Source organism: Pezoporus flaviventris, unplaced genomic scaffold, assembly GCF_033815535.1.
Source record: "Pezoporus flaviventris isolate CSIRO_AGI_PZ_B2104156 unplaced genomic scaffold, CSIRO_AGI_Pfla_v1 ptg000066l, whole genome shotgun sequence".
Taxonomy (NCBI): domain Eukaryota; kingdom Metazoa; phylum Chordata; class Aves; order Psittaciformes; family Psittacidae; genus Pezoporus; species Pezoporus flaviventris.
The window spans coordinates 13,420,960-13,437,879 of NW_026892614.1; the positions used below are offsets into that span (position 1 = coordinate 13,420,960).

Sequence of the window (16,920 nt, forward strand, 5' to 3'; positions counted from 1 at the left end):
GAACAAGCCTGTTTTTACATGGTTTAAGTTTGGTACCTGGTATCCAAGGCAGAAGACATTTAAACCCTCTATAATTACTGGAAAGACCAGCATCTGATGGGAGGTCCATCTTATCCAAAAATGGGTACTTGAGGCAGGCACATAGTCATCTCAGATCCTCCATTCTCAGTGGGAAGAGAGAACCATAGAAGCTGTCTTTGAAAGCATGGCAAGATGAGCCCTCCCCCATGCGGTCAAGAAAGCTGTTTAATGTGACAATGCACCAGGGGCACAGTCCTTCTGCTGTTACACAGAGCCTGCAAAGCCTGTGTGCAACTGGAACAGATATTTTTTATTGAATAAGGCTATTAAACACCACTGAGTAAGTGCTTTGACACCATTGTTCAAAGTTAGGGTGCATTTCTGAATTGAGATAGCAGCAGAAGCAACTTAAGCATATTTAGCGCAGCTATTTAAAGAGGAAAAAAAACACATAAAAGGAAAAGAAAGGAATCTCATATGGAATAAAGACATATTCTGGAATAGTCTGCCTCAGTTTTGCTCACTGTCCTGCAATTTTAGGAAGTTTTAGCCTGTGGTTTTCTTAAGAATTGGAATACAGTAGTTTTTGCTATGTATAAAACATACTTAATCATACTTTGTAATCCCAGACTTAAAATCCATAAGATCAGGCAGATTTGAACAAGAGTTGTCTGTATTTTTATAACTTTATGCTTAAAAGGCAAGTAAAGCTCAGGTTATAATTTCATTGATTCTAGGACTTTAATAAGATTAAAATTGGGAGTAATGAAGCCTGTACTGATGGAATGCCATTAACACTAGGAGGCAGCAGTGCTTAGTCCCTTTGTGCGATTACTTTCTTTCGATAACACTTAAAATGAAGCTTTACACTAAGCATGTAGCTATGTGCTGCAGTAGTAGTTCAAGAGTCCTGCTTACTCACAGATTGTGGGATGAAGCTAAGACTAGCACAGGCATCTGCTACAGAAGTGCAAGTGTGCTTCCTATGAGAAGGTGTTCAGTCTGCAAAACACAAGCTGCAAGACAATTAAACTGAGGTAACCAACACATGTGACTAACACACAACACATCTGAACAAAACTTTAAGCTCACAACTACAGCAATTATCTGCCTAAAGCTTAGTTATCCAACTGAAAACAAAATAACTTACAGCAGCTTGAGGGGAAAAGTGCCCACTGAGGATATCACAAACAATGACTGTCTTGCTATATAGAAGTAGGACCTATGAAGTGAGTGTTCAAAGTCCACTGTATGTTCCTTCCTCTCACCCCTATAGCAAGGGCTTCCACACCAATTTTGAGAGGCAGAAAGCTGCTCAGGACTTCATCTGCAAGCCTTATCCACACAATTCTCAAGTTTAAAACTTCTAACAGTATACTTGTACAATGCCACCAAATGGAATGCATATTGCACTCATGTCCCCACTGAGCATAATAGGTACTCTTTAAGTGCTAAAAATAGACTTCACTAGATAGGAGCCAGCCCTCTCCTTCAATACGCACATTTACATGATTAAGCACAGAGTAAGCGTGACCATGAGCTTACTACAGTGGCACAACTTCATACTGGTAGAACAAGCAACTGCTTATTGAGCAGCAGCTAGCAGATCATGATTGTCTACATCCATTATTTGGTACAACAGGCACAGTGACAGCAAAACAATCCTGTAGCTGTTTCTTACCCTGAAAATTAGTAGTTTATTCTAATGACCTTAGAAACAGCAGTAAGAGTCAGCAGATCCACTAATCAAACAAGGTTTTTCTGAAAGTTTCTATGTACAGACAATACTTAGTATTTGCCTGCCTAAAGCATGGACATTTATTAGTGCTGTTTACCAGACCCACTGGCTTTCCTGTTACCTGTCTCAATATACTTATTTTGGTAGAAGTATTAAATCAAATAGTACTATAAATGCAAAGGCACCTCCATCACACCTTTCAAGTCTTTCCCCAGCACCACCTCCCTGCAACTTGAACTTTGAAAATAAGGGACAATAGATTATTTGTAACCAAGCTCAAAAGACTGTTTGACTCCCTGTATACTAAAGTTCCCCCTTCCACCCCAAAACAAGTCAACTGAAGCATTAGAAAAATTCCCAAAAAGGGGAATTGGTTAAAAGTTTGGGTAGCTCTATCTAAAAGCCTCTTCAAATACTATGGCTCCAACAATGCACCCCACTGTGAGGTAGGTAGCCAAGATAAAAACATCATAGCAAATACTGTAACAGCTGGAAACTCCCTATAAAAACCTTGCATAAGTAGTTTGGTTCCTTGCACCAGTGTCCTGATATGCGTAACTTCTTTTGAAGATGCCTAAGTGAATCCAGATTCACAGAGCTCTTGCTGAGTAGCATCTCATGTACTCTGTCATCCAAGGGTTATCTGGAGGGGAGGGCTTTATTCGCCAGGCTTTCTCTGCTTCTGCTGATCGTACCCGCCTCTGAGAGAGCTTCCTTTTCTCCACTTGTCTCCTGTTCTTTGCTCGGAGAGCAGATTCATGAATCTAGAAGACCAGAGTTAGTATTACAGCAGGAAAACAGCCTCAGAACACCCTCAGGGAAGCTGGGGATGACTTTGTCCCAGTTGCCATCCTGAATTAACAGGGGTCGCTAATGAGATTCTATTTTCTTCTGTAATTTGTACCTAACAGGAGTACAAAATTTTATTAAAAATGCCTCCAGTTCTGTTGTGCATTATCTTTCCCACTTCACACTATTAAACAATTTAAAAAATCTTGAATGTTTCTCAGTCTTACTCTTGCATATTCTAAAAACCTCAAGTTTCCCGTTTCTACCATTTTAATTTCTTAAACATCCCTCAATATACCCGAAGCATCCCTTAAAACCTAAGCTAAAATAGTAAAACCAATCCCGAGACACTGAAGAACATAGTTTTGACAACGTGCTGCAGGCACACCTACATACATGTTTATATTAATCATATTTCCTCCAAATTTAAAAGCCAGCTTCTATGCTTGCTTGCTTCCATCTCCAGATTTAAAACTACATCCCATCTCAATTAGGAGAATGTGAAAACTTTCAAACATTAAAGAAAGGGGACCTAGCTGAGGCAGTAAGTAGTCACTTCCCACTTAAAGAAGCATCTTAGTAATAAAACATCACCTAACTGGAAGTGTATCAGAAGTGTCCAGAAAGGAAGAGACTTAAGCTTCAAACCCCTTCCAAAACAGTCCATCAGAACTCAGCTCTATCTTATAGATCAAGAACTTACAGATCAAGAACACCATCCACCTTCATCCTCAGGTATCTTAGGTCATAGGCTCAGACTCTACATTAATGATAAAGACAAGATGCTGGCAGGGATACAGTAATGGCTATGTTTTGCCAGACTAGGGGAACTACAGAAAAAAAGAAATGAACCTGCTGCAACACTCCACTGTTTCTTGCTAAGCCAGGAAACATACCCCACCATAGCAGAATCCTGGTGCTGTCCATGACCATATGAATTTTACCTGTGCTATTTTGCCAATATATCAACCCTGCAATCCATCAGCCATCTCACAGGCCATTCTACTGTCAGCAAGAAGTTCCCTGCTAGCGACCTGATGAAGCAAGCTGCTAGGCAGACATTTCAGCAGCAAAGCATTTGTTCCTTCTCAGTGAGGCTCCTGTTCCTCATAGGTGCCCCAGCACAAGTCACTCGTTCACAGCACACGTTCTACCCCAGTGTGTATATACCTGCCTGCTGTGGGATGCCTGGTGCTAACTGCCTGCTGCTGCTTTTCTCTTGTTTTCCTGAAGTTCAGAATGCAGAAATACATTTATAACAGCCAGTTTTGCTGGTAGCACTGTAACAGCCAGAAACAAGATAGCCAAGATTTAATCAGAACTTGCAAGTATTAGTCAAACATGGGAAGTTCCAAAACCAAATTAACAGGGAAGAGCTGTCTGATTCAGACATGTCAAACCTCTTCAGGTTTATTGTTAGAATTTTTAATTTAATTTATTTATAATTTATTGCTAGAATTTCCAGGCACTCAGAGGCATCCCTGGGAAGTTTTATCTCAGTATTAGACATGTGTCGTACCCAGGCACTAAGTAACAAAACAGAAGCTTTTACTTACTTCATTTGCTGAAGCAGAAGCACAAACATTGTGAGTTTTCTGGCTTCCAGTATCTGTCTGTCTTTCTCCCCACCCATACAGAGCAAATGGATGTTTATTCTCCTTTGGTGCATCTGTCTTTTGAGGGCTTTTGGCTGATCTTCGATCATTCCGACTGGACAAGGCACTTTGACTTGGACGTCGTCCTGGACGGCTGGTTTTGTCTGCTTCCTTTACAGGAGGGTGTTCTACAGTTTTTTCTTGCTCTTCCTTCTGCTGCTTTTCTTTATCTTCTCTTTCTTTCTCTAAAGAAAGAAAAAGTTTATGCTTTAAGCTCCCAATGACAACATATTAAGGTATGACTTGCACAGCCTCTCAAGACATCATCAAAATTGCTGGGTTTAGAATTGAAGAAGTCATTACTTCCTTAGCAACAGATGTATACCTTGCTTAAATGCCTTAACCCTTTCTTTAGTGACTACAATATTTCTAAGCCCATCCCTCTGTACATCAGCTTTCACATATTCAAACATGCCTTTCACTAGCAAGGCCACAGATAACCAACAGCTCCAGGCAGTATTTCAAAACTGTTTCCAGTGATCTTCAGTCTTCACTATCTCATTCTTCCATCTTTCAGACAACAAACATACGGACTGTTGAATGCCATGGAGATACTGCCAGCCAGCCAGAGATGAAGCCTGATAAGAGCATGTGGAATATTAAATCCCTCTATTATAAGCTTCCACTGAAAGAAAAAAAGTGATTTGTTTTCAAGTACCCTGATTATACATACATCTTGATTGTGGTTTTCTGCTTATGGAGGAGAGGGGAATATGAAGCAAAGACTTACAAAGTGGAAGACATCACCCATGCTATCTGTTCTGTGACATGTGTTTTACATTTAAAGTACCACACTTCACAGGCAATGCTCCCCAAGGCTAATTTCCCACGCAAACTTCCCATAACAAGGGTCCAGCATTTGTCCTCCAGGCTTTGGGTAAGTGGAGTTTGTGATGAAAAAATTAAAGTCTATCATTGTCTCAGCTTTGCAGACATAGACTAACATTAAAGGCTGAATTAAGATTATATAAGACATTAATAAAAATACAGGGAAACGAGATCCAATCTTGCATTATAGAGCTAGAACTATTCAGGAACTAGTTTTCCTGTTTGTGGTTCCTCACAGCTAGCAGTTCTTGACATTTCCTGCATACTACTTCTTACATACAAAAATCTGTGTCTTAGACTTCAGATGAAGGAAACTAATATTTGGTATAGCCCTGCAATAGTTCATAAATCTAAGAGAGAGGCTGGTAAGAAAGTCATGCCTTACAATAAAGTTGCTTTGAAGAAGTCCGGTTTATGACATCAGTAAATATAATCAAGTGAACACCCACAGATAAAAGTTGACTGGAAAAGGATGACCAAAGATTTTACCACCATTGAGATGCGTAAGGTCTACAAACCGGTAACAAAGAGGTCTTGAACTATTCTCTTACTACTAATCCAAACTATTTATCTTAATGAGCTGGATGAGGGGATCGAGTGCACCCTCAGTAAGTTTGCAGATGACACCAAGTTGGGTGGGACTGTTGATCTGCTGGAGGATAGGAAGATTCTACAGGGGGATCTGGACAGGCTGGATTGAGGGGTTGTGGCCAGTGGTATGAGGTTCAACAAGGCTCAGTGCCAGGTCCTCCACTTGGGTCACAAGAGCCCCATGCAACATTGCAGGCTTAGGGAAGAGTAGCTGGAAAGCTGTATAGAGAAAAAGGACCTGGGGGTGCTGAACATGAGCAGCTTGTGCCCAGGTGGCCAAGAAGGCCAACGGCATCCTGGCTCATATCAGCAGTAGTGTGGCAGCAGAGCCAGGGATGTGATCCTCCCCCTGTACTGGGCACTGGTGACGCTGCACTTTGAATCCTGCGTTCAGTTCTGGGCCCCTCACTACAAGACAGACAATGAGGTGCTGGAGCTGGTCCAGAAATGGGCAACAAAGCTGGTGAAGGGTCCAGAGCACAAGTCTGATGAGGAACAGCTGAGGGAACTGGGGGTGTTTAGTCTGGAGACACAGAGGTTCAGGAGAAACTTTACCAGTCTCTAGAACTACCTGAAAGGAGGTTGTGTGAAGTGAGGGTCAGTCTCTTCTCTCAAGAAACAAGCGATAGGACAAGAGGAAATGGCCTCAAGTTGCCCCAGAGGCAGTTTAGGTTGAATATTAGGAAAAAATTCTTCACCAAAAGGATTATCAAGGAAAGGGAACAGGCTGCCCAGGGAAGTGATAGGGTCATCATCCCTGGAGCTATTAAAAATGTGTAAATGTGGCACTTAAAGATGTTGTTTAACGGTGGACTTGGCACTGCCAGGCTAATGGTTGGACTTAATCTTCAAGATCTTTTCGAACCTAAATGATTTGATTCTGTAATTTTAATCAATATAGTACTTACAGCATGCTGGGAAATACAACTGTGGAAAAAATACACAGAACCCTGGTTTAGTTCTCCATCCTGTCAACAGTAGTGTTGACAAGCTGGACGTGTATGGTAGGCATTCAGCGTGACCCGTAAGCATCGTGGGCAGCAGCAGACATTGATCTGAAGTCTCTGTGACTTTTTAGGCCAGTGATGCCTTTTATTACCCTAACAGCATAGCAGTCCACTAGTAAGGGTGTCCCTTCAAATGTCCACCTTTGTGCATTAAATGCTGTCTTCTGCTAGACACACAGTGACACACTGAAACTGCTGACAAACACACTGAATTTGGAAGTCTTCTGCCATACCATCTATTTCTGGTTGTGCTGGGACCAGCCGCAAGCTACCACTGTTCCAAGTCTCAACACATTCAGCCACCACCAGGATACACTGGTATGTACAGAGGGAATTCCTCCACTGACAGGAGCTCATCTAAGGCTGGCTTAGATACTGAGAGGTTTATCACAAACCACTAGTACAAGCTTTACCTAAGGGTCTTCACTGAAAGCAGAAGGTCCTGCCAATGCTGTGACAAAATAGCAATCATTCTTGCCAATTGTTACAATTTAGATAGTCAAGCAAGTACACGCCCAATGGGACACTGCTTTTCGTGCCTGTAGGGTAAAGACGTGAAGATTTGCCACATGCCCCAGCATGCCCATAAGGCGAGCCTCAGGCTCCCTGTCACTAGCCCTAAGTCTTGCCAATACATCCATTCGCTACCAGCCAACACAGGGGCCCTGGTGCTGGGCCCTGTTCAGGCTAGCCTATTCACACAGGTCTTCCAAGCTGTGCAGGTGCAGCATTCCACTACAGATGATACTGCAGTACATCCGAGTATTTGGGTGAGAGTAGTGAGTAATGTGAAAGTGTTTAGAGCTGTATGTTATGAATTCACTTAACTGTCCCCACAACAAAGGACAGTAGTCAAGGCCAAAGGAGTGACAGAGTGAGAACAAAAAACAGCCAGAATGTTATGTATCCCAGTATTGGGAGCACATAGTTTCAGTCATTATAGCCACGGCTGGATAAAAAGTAAGCAGCAGTAACCTCAGTGTGGTAAAAGACCTGCTCTGCATAGTGTGCCCTGAGCTCTGGGACACACAGCTTCACCTCTAACAAAGCAGCTTGCATTCATTACAGACAGCACAGGCCTATCCCTTTACAAAATATTATCCACACAGCCCTCTCCCCTGCCCACTCCTAATAAGGGACTGCTAGGTCCATTATCAGAAGGAAACACTGTTTTGAGAAAATAAAACACTGCAGGCAGACATACTGCTGCCAATTATGAAACAGGAGTGCTTTTATTTTGGGAAGCTGTTCCATCCTCTGTTCAAGGGAAAAATGGCATCTTCCTTGTCTGCAAAGAAGGATGGAGCAACACGGAGTTCATGAGAAGCAGAGGTGGCATTTAGAGACTTAAAAGATACAGGGAAGCGGGGACTCAGCAATTGCATGGAAACTCCAGTTTTAAGATACTATTTCAAGGCAACAGCCATGCCTGGGGGATGCTGTTCACTAGGATATATAGTTCCAGCTGGTACAGAAATGACTGAACCTGCTTGTCCCAAAATAGCAATAAAACCATATGGATAAATGGCATGCAGAGTCCTGTGCACAGTTTTACAGTAAATGCTGTATGCCAGAGCATACTATAGCATCTTATGAGCAGCTGCTATTAGAGCAGGTATTTCACTTAATTCACTCCTACATTTATATAGAACTCAGTTGGTGAAGGCACAAGGCAGGTATCTGTAACAGTTGAGCCTTTTATTTAAAACTGTAGTTTATACCCAAGCCATTTTGTTAGGCACCCCTCTTCACAGGAAGGTAGAAAAGCAGCAGCTGATAGCAAGGAAGGAGTTAGACCCAGCTGCTCAGGGAGCCTAAACACCAGCAACACTTACCCATGTCCTCCCTCCCATGCAGTGTGCTAGGTCCAGCAGGCACAGGAAACTCAGAACTGATTGGCAGCAGCATTACAGGGATTAGACGGGAGTGGGAAAAACCTAGGAACATTTAAAACTACATCATGGATGCTAAGCATAGCATGCTGGACAGGAGGGGATTAAGTGCTTAGCAGGCAGAACAAGGCTGCCAGGCCCACCCAATATGGCTGTTGAAAGCTCCTGCCCAGAAGGGGTCATTTAAACCCCACTGCATTGCCCGGTTCGCACAGGAGCTCCCCTCCAGGGCTAAAGCAGGAAAAGCTCCAGTGGAGCTTCCTCCCTCCCACAGTACTGCCTGCCCAATGGGGCAGACGGGATTCCCATTTCAAAGGCCCTGCTGACTCACTAGAAGTTTTAACAACCTTCTGATTAGACCCACAGGTCTAATCTCTACTGAAGTAATATACTTCAATATTACTTCAATAGAGAAGTTTGCTCATCACGCTCAGGAGAAGCGCTTTGTGCTTAAACTGCCATGGGCAGAACCCAGAGCTTCCAGCTTTAGTACAACACCTTTCTCCAAATACAGCAGGTCTCTAAGGCCTCTTGAAGAGGGCATATACTCAGTTGTGGGTATGAACAGACTACAGCTAGATGGAAAGTAGTTACTACAGCTTAAAGAATTCAACATCATTGTTTCAAGAAATCTTATATGAAGTAGTACTGGAGCTACCAGGCATGCAGCAGCTCAAAGCTGATTAGAGTCACACAAGCTTCATCTGCCACAGAGTTTGGAAAATAATGACTGACTTGGCTTCATAGCCAAGCTTGTTTCCAACCAAAAAAATTGGAGCAACTTTGAATCACAGTACTATAAACCCCTAAGATTACACTATTGTCCTTTCCTGTGCCACAAACTACTCCTCGCCATGTTCTTGGGCCAGCAAATACACCCGCAACACAATGGCGGGCAAGATCAGGAAACAAGTTTGAAACTGGTTATTTTGCAGAGATGCACTAATACAGATCAGTAACTTTCCAGCTACTGTGTGGCAACTGCTTTGACAGCAGCTTGTCACTACTGCCATTTAAGACCACTGCACAAACATGGTGAAGGCAAATGACAATAGGGCTGAAAGATGCCTTCATCCAGCATGCGTGTGCAGTGGCATCATTTCACAAGCAACAGGTCTGACAGCAGCACAGCTGCCAAGAGCTCCTGTCTTTCACTTACAGGTCCACTGAGCTGTGTTGACAGTTTTGAGGATGTGTCAACTAGACCAGTTGATTTAGGCCAAGATTTTGCTGGATTGTGTTTAAAGCACATCTGTGCCTGGACATGTTCTACAGAACAGTTGCTGCAAGTGAAGAGTCAGAAGGAATTAACCCAAATATGCCACCAAGCACACCTTAGGATCACTCAGTTGTAGCTTACACACAAGCACCATGGCAAAATGCGTTTGTCCTGTGTGGTATCTCAGATGTTCATACTGGTTGTACTTTAGACCAACACCACTAAATCTTAAAGGCATGCTGTATGCATCAGCTTTCTCTACACACCCCAGAAGCACTTACAGACTGCTTTACAAACACTCACAGGCTCATCTTCATAAGGGAAAAGCAACCATGGGCACACAGCATTACAAACTGGCTTTACCACACATACTAGGCAACATGAGCACTGGCCAAATACTCTTGTCCACAAGCATTATCAGTACTACTCAGCCAGAAATCAGGTTCCCCACAGAACAGAGGGAAGCAGCAGTAGCCAGGTAACAACCAGAATGCTGCAGCATGTGGGTGGATCTCAGATTCAGAAGACAAAAGATGTCATCAACATGAGCACACTCAGCTACCCCCACAGCGCTTGGGTATTATTAAGTTCCTCCAGAAAAGAAAAGGCAGTTGAATAATAGAAGATTCAGAGTGGCAGTCTCCATGTTATCTCCTCCACAGGTTTTAATTAGCCAGCCACTATGCAAAGGAAACATCCTTACAAATGTTCAATACTAAATCACTTGCCTATACATTAGCATATACCCTAATATACAATAAATTCCCACTAAATCCTGATGCCTAAGCAGAGTTGCTTTTGGTCCTTTTGCTAAGGACTTAGTAAAGCCCTTGAATACTTGGAGAGCTTAAAACAAAATAAAATGTTTATCCTAAGCCACCTAGCAAAGAAATAAATGTTAGGCACAGCTTTTTCTCCCATTACGAGTGTAAAATAGCAAGGACCTAATAGAACATTAGGCATTCCCTTCTAGCAGCCATGGCAAATGTGCATCAGCTACAAAGCCACAATCATCCAAAATCCCATAGCTTAATATGCCACAGTCCCTTAGCAACTGATGCTGTAATGAGGATACAGAGGTGGATGCACTGGATAGTGGCACACAACGTCACTGATGACAAAGTGTCTGCATGAGCAGCACATCCACAGCTATCAAGCTTTAACTCACTGCCAAAGCCAGCCCAGCCAGAACCAGGCGACAACTGCAGCCAGACCTGCAGGTGCCCTGGCAGCCAGCAGATGTGTGCACCCCAGCATGGAGCTAGGGCCACAGAAACACCCAGCCATGAGGAGGGCAGCTCACTGCAAAACCCCACGTAACCAGCATGCCCTGAGACACCAGGCCTCTTCAACAGACGACTTCAGCAAAGCTAAGCTTTTGTATAACATGGTATCCTTAAGGGCTACAAGCACAGTTTAGTCTTGAGTATCAGAATATAGATTATTCTCATAAACTCAGGCCCCAAGGGATACTGAAACAGATTAATCATCCCACTTCAAACAACCACATCTAACCAGAAAAACCATTCAGGCAGCGTGAGGCTTAACTGATCATTTCTCAAGGACTTTCCTTGCTACAGTACAACAGATACATAGAGGATTCAAAAGGCATTGCAAAAGACCCATCAATGGCTGCCAGATAAAGTTTTCTATCATTATAGGTAAGAGACAATATGCTATAGGATAAAAACCCCACCAACCTAGGAAGCTTGACAGTGTCATTACCTGTCTACCCACTCTGCATAGTTAATTCTTGAGATACCAAAAGGTAAGATACGCTAGAAGAGAGCAAGACATCACCAGCTCTGCAGCTGCTCAGGCCTACACAGTTGTCTGCAAGCTGCAAACCCAAGGCCAAACCTCAGGTAGAACTGGGAACCAAGCGTTCAGCTGCGGCAAACTACGTGTGCACATCCAGGAAAGCAACCGTGCTAAGTGCCCGCCACTGGCAAGCAGTCCAACTTGCCGCTGCTTTTGCCAGAGAAACAGCTTATATAATTGCAGAGATGCTGCGCTCCCATGGCAACAGTTTACATCAGTGGCTGTGACTCAGGGTGAGAGTTACCACCGCTTGGCTCTTTAAAGAAACACCTCCGATGCCGCAGCTACGGCTTCTCCGCAGGCCAAGAGCAAGGAACCCATTAACAGCATTCCCTTCTGCCCCGACGTGCCTCCGAGCCCTGCCCGGCTTCCCGCACACCTCATTTGGAGAGTACCAAGCTGTACCCCCCCAGCTGTATGACACAACCCACGCTGCCCTGGCCCTGCCGCGCCACCGTCCTCCCCCAGACCCGGCCCTTCGGACATGCCCGGGCCGGCAGGGCCAGCGGGGTCACTCCGGCGTGGGGGAACAGCACCCCCGCCGCAGCGGAGCGGCCGGAGCCATCTTTGACGTGCACCGCTCAGGCCGGGCAGGACCCGCCTGGCTCCGGCGGCGGCAGGCAGCGCTGCCCCACGACACACAGACACCCCCCCCCCCCAACACTTACCACCATTACCCCGCTCCCGACCGGGGCTGGCCCGTCCCGCCTCACTCGGTGCCGGTGGTGCTGCAGGTGCCGCCGCCTCCTCCTCCTGCGCGGCTGCGGGGCTGCTGGCGGCCGGCGGCGAGGGGGACCCGGCGGTGCTGCTGCCGCCGCCGCTGCCGCTGTCGTCCTCCCAGCCGTCCCACAGCCAGGGCCGGTGCGCCTGCTCCAGGAGGCGGCGGCTGAGGCGGTAGCGCAGCAGCTCCAGGTAGCAGGCGCCGCACGACTCCCACTTGGGTTCCTTGAAGCGCTTCATGTACTCCGTCTTCACGCGCCGCGCCGGCACCACCATGGCGGAGCCGCCACCGGGGAAACGGGAACGACAGAACCCGCCCCCTCCCGCTGCAACGTTTAAATCCAAACAGCGGCGCCAGGCCCCGCCCCGCCCGCCCAGCGCCAATCGTGGCGCGCAGCCCCCTCCCCAACCAGCACCGCCCTGCGCGGCATCTGAGGCTCGGCTCGGCTCGGCTCGGCTCGGCTCGGCTCGGCTCGGCTCGGCTCGGCTCGGCTCGGCTCGGCTCAGCTCAGCTCAGTTAGGCTCGGCTCGGCTCAGTTAGGCTCGGCTCAGTTAGGCTCGGCTCGGCTCAGTTAGGCTCGGCTCGGCTCAGTTAGGCTCGGCTCAGTTACACTCTGCTAGGCTCAGCTCGGCTCAGTTAGGCTCAGCTCAGCTAGGCTCAGTTAGGCTCGGCTCAGGCTCGGCTCTGCTAGGCTAGGCTAGGCTAGGCTAGGCTCAGTTAGGCTCAGCTTGGCTAGGCTCTGCTCGGCTCAGCTAGGCTCAGTTAGGCTCAGCTCGGCTAGGCTTGGCTCAGCTCAGCTCGGCTCGGCTTAGCTAGGCTCAGCTCAGCTAGGCTCGGCTCGGCTTAGCTAGGCTCGGCCGGGCCAGGCCAGAATGAACTAAACTAGACTAGACCAGAACAGAACAGAGTAGTAGAGTAAATTATAACAGAATAGAATTAGGCTGAAGTGCTGCAGCCTCGCCACCCCCCGGCTATATCTCAGAAGCATCGCCCAGCCCAAGCACGGTCTCACAGGAGCAGGCCCCATGTGCTGCCCTGGCACACAGCATCCCGCACACGCAGCAGCCTCCATCACCCACACTGCTGCCTCCTGCGCCAGGGTGAGCCATGGCCACGCCAGAGCGGGGTGCAGGATCCCAAATTTGCAGCTCTGTGCCCTGCTCCTGCCAGGGGACATCTAATACTGGAGGGTCCGTGCCATGCACCAGAGTTAACGGATTTGCAACAACAGCTCCTTTTCTCTGTGCAGCACCACGCAGGGGGGATTGCTGATTAAAGCTCTGCTTCTACAAGACAAAAAGATGGGTAGCAGCAAGGGGCCTGCTGAAAGGAGATGAAGGCAGCTGCAACCACAGGGACCTTTCTCTGTTTTGCTTTAATCTGCTTTAAAAACCCATCTCCAGCGAATGCCAGAACAGGATTTGCCTAATCCAGCCCAGTGTTAGGCGGCTGCGCTCACTTGGGAAATGAAGTGCTTTGGAGGTGAATGCAGAAAATAGGGCAGCCTCTGCGGCTAGCCTTCCTCTTCCAGCCTGGCTGCACCCAGACACAGCATGGCTGGACATCATGTCCCTGCCAAGCAGCTGCACCCCGTGGCCCTTGAGCCATTTCTGGCTATTCCCTTCTCTCTCTCTGACTCCGTATTTAAGGCATCGCACACAAGAAATATGAGTGTCCTGGGGAGCGTTGCTGCGATGCCATGGCCTCACACCACCTCTCTGAATGAGCATGACCCTCTCATCCAGCCCCAACCCTTGGGCTGAGGGGTCACAAACGCCTCATTTTGGGTAGCCATAAGCCTGATTTCTCCCCCACCGTGCACAGGGCTTGGCTCTCCTGCTGCCATCCGGCCACTGCTCCAACACACGGGGGCACTGATGGATTTCCAGAAGCAGTTCCAGGAAGCTGCTGCTTCTTTTCCAATCAGGAGGCAAACAGTTTCTCTTCCTTACCCTGTGCCTCCCCTAACCAGCACAAGTGAAAAAGTGCGAGCTGACACGGATTCCCAGGATGGAAAACACTGGCCCAGGCTGCTCAGTGTAACAAAATGGATTTAATGTGAGGGGATGGCGGCTGTACAAAACACCTCTGCCTGTACAGTACATTGATAACAGCTACCATAAGCACACGGACTTAGTTTAATTAGTTTGCTCAGACCAAACAGAATATAGCTGTAAGTTTTTACATAGACTGGTCGATGCTTTGCAACCCTGTGTGTGCATTCTCTCCTCCTCTGGACTACTCTAGAATGTCAGGAATTCCCGTCAGGCCTTGGCTTTTGTGTAATGAGTTGGGTGTTGGAATGTCCCTTGACCCTATCAGGAGCTCCTGTTGCCTGGCCAAGGTGGTAAGTGGCAGCAGGAATAATTAGTCATCCCCTGGCAGCCTTGGAACAATCCTCACTTCAGTCATAGCCTGAGTGGAGCAGTACCACTGTAATTATCAGCTCAGATTGTGTCCGGGGGGAAATTTGCTGATGACCAAAGCCAACCACCTTGTGACCCTACAAACAGAGGTGCTAAGTGAGCCCTCTGAGCAATCCTGGACCTCAGTGGGCTGAGACCATCATCTCCCCCTGAGTGGGACACCTCTCAGAGCTCATGAAATCTCAAGTTTGAAAGTCCAGAGAACCATTGCCAAAAGCTGGTGATGGGGCCTGGGCTGAAGACTCCCCACTCCCCAAGTCTCAACTCAATCCAATGGCGAGACATTGGAAGTGAATATTGCACTGAACTCGAGGGGAATATTTAACTGGAATACCTTTATGCTTACATATATATAGCTTTGTGTCTCTGTGTGTGTGTAAATTGATTTAGCTACCCTATAGCAGTTATAGTATGAATGTCATCATCTCGGATCTCTACTGGAAGTCACTGTTGTGACTGCAGTACATCCTATTGGCTCAATTCTTAAATGTCAAATCAGTCAGTGATGGACTGCTACTCCATCCTGTGTTCCACCTTAAACTGCGAATATCCTTAGACAGCTGCTAGACCTTGTGGTCCACCTTAAAACTGCAGTCTGCTGCTGGGTCAAAAGCCCTGTAAAAATCCCATATGGGAGGAAGTGGTCCTTTTACAACACAGTAAGTCTACCTTTTGCTGATGTCCTTTCAATCCCAATGGATTACACATGCAACCCTACAGACCAAGCCTGGGACCAAGATTGGACCTAGTCACACCTAAGCTCCATTAGGGGTTTAGAAAGCAAGGGGGTCTACTCTGAACCTTCTGACTCAATGGGAGCATCTCCTTTACCCTTTTGCATCTTCAGTCCCTGTATAAATAATTCTGAATCAATTCTAATTCGATTTTCCTTTGTATGTTTCATCCATCTAGTAAGTAATAGAATGAACCTTTGCCATCAAACTGTGTTAAATTCGCTTTTATAAATTCACATTAAAACTACTTTTGCTAATAGCTTTGATGGTGATTCTTTAAGTGTCCCTAAACCACTCATTCACAACATCCTGCAGTGCCCTGGTGTGAGCGAGAATACATCTGTGTTCATAAACCTGTTAAGCCCCATTTTGAAACCAGTTAGAGCTTCTCCAGCTTCCTTTGACTCTGCTAGCTGCTCTCAGGGACAGGCGGCGATGGAGCTACAAGGGAGCAGAGCCCGGGCAGTGCATCTACCAGGAAGACAGGCACAGAAATAGCACTGCTGACATGCCTGCCATCACACAACAGCTCCAAAAATGAGCAAGGAGCTCCTTCTGAGTGCGCCTTCTTGCCATGCTGTGCCCCGCATGGTGCCCTTTCCCCGGGAGATGTACAGGAGCCTTGCTGATGTGCTTCAACTAGAAGGAAACCAGGTAGATGCAGTGGTTTCCCTCTCCTCAGTGCTATTCTGGGGAATACATATGGGAGCTGTTGCGCTCATTCATTATCCCCACTGAGGGCTCCAGTGGCAGATGGGTTGTCCCTGCTGCCTTCTCCCATTCCCTTTAGTGGTACCCCTGTGGTCCCACTGCAGTCTCACCATGCCCTGCTGTAACTGAGGAGGTTTTTGGAAAATGGCAGGGGACAACTGGTATAAAACCACCCGTAACTGAAGGCAGCACTAGAGAGGTCTGTAGCAGTAGTGCTGGCTAGAGAGGAGAGCAGGCTATTCCCCGGTTCACTGGGACTCGGATTTCTTACTCTGATATTCTGCTCAGTCCGTATGAGCAGCTGACATTAGTGGATGGGCAAGCTCTGGGTTCTGCAGCATTTACTTTCCTTCTAGAAAATGTTATTTGTACAAAATGTGAATTTGAGCCGACCTGCACGGCTTTAGGTTGGCAGTTGTATTTATGAAACGGCTGCTTCTTTTCCCAGATATCATTTTAGAGCAACAATCATTTATGGCTTTTCTTTCCCACAGAACTTCTGTCCCCAGTTTAGGAAGATACAGCTGTATCAGAAGTACACAAGTACTCTCTGATTGCTTCCTTTCCTGATAGAGAAGAAAGGGTTCACCTTCTGCAGGGCCAAACTTCTCCTGTGGTGCCCATAAACCTACTGCTCATCACTAACCTGCTTCTCAGCCATCACATATGAAATGCCAGAATGACAAACACCAGATCCTGGTACGCAGTCTGTCAGTTCCCATTTTCTGCATTTTTCCCTAAACTCTCCACTCTCCAGATGAGGCATC

At 46.6% G+C, this 16,920-nt stretch overlaps 1 protein-coding gene across 1 annotated transcript; it reads right to left on the bottom strand.

The window, feature by feature from the left end:
- Positions 1-1,282: 1,282 nt before the first annotated feature.
- On the bottom strand, positions 1,283-12,573 carry CCSAP (centriole, cilia and spindle associated protein). Its single transcript, XM_061471297.1, is given in 3 exon segments — positions 1,283-2,523; positions 4,105-4,388; positions 12,224-12,573. Coding segments are annotated over 3 exon segments (792 nt in total). The 5' UTR covers positions 12,558-12,573; the 3' UTR covers positions 1,283-2,349.
- Between the last annotated feature and the right edge of the window lie 4,347 nt (positions 12,574-16,920).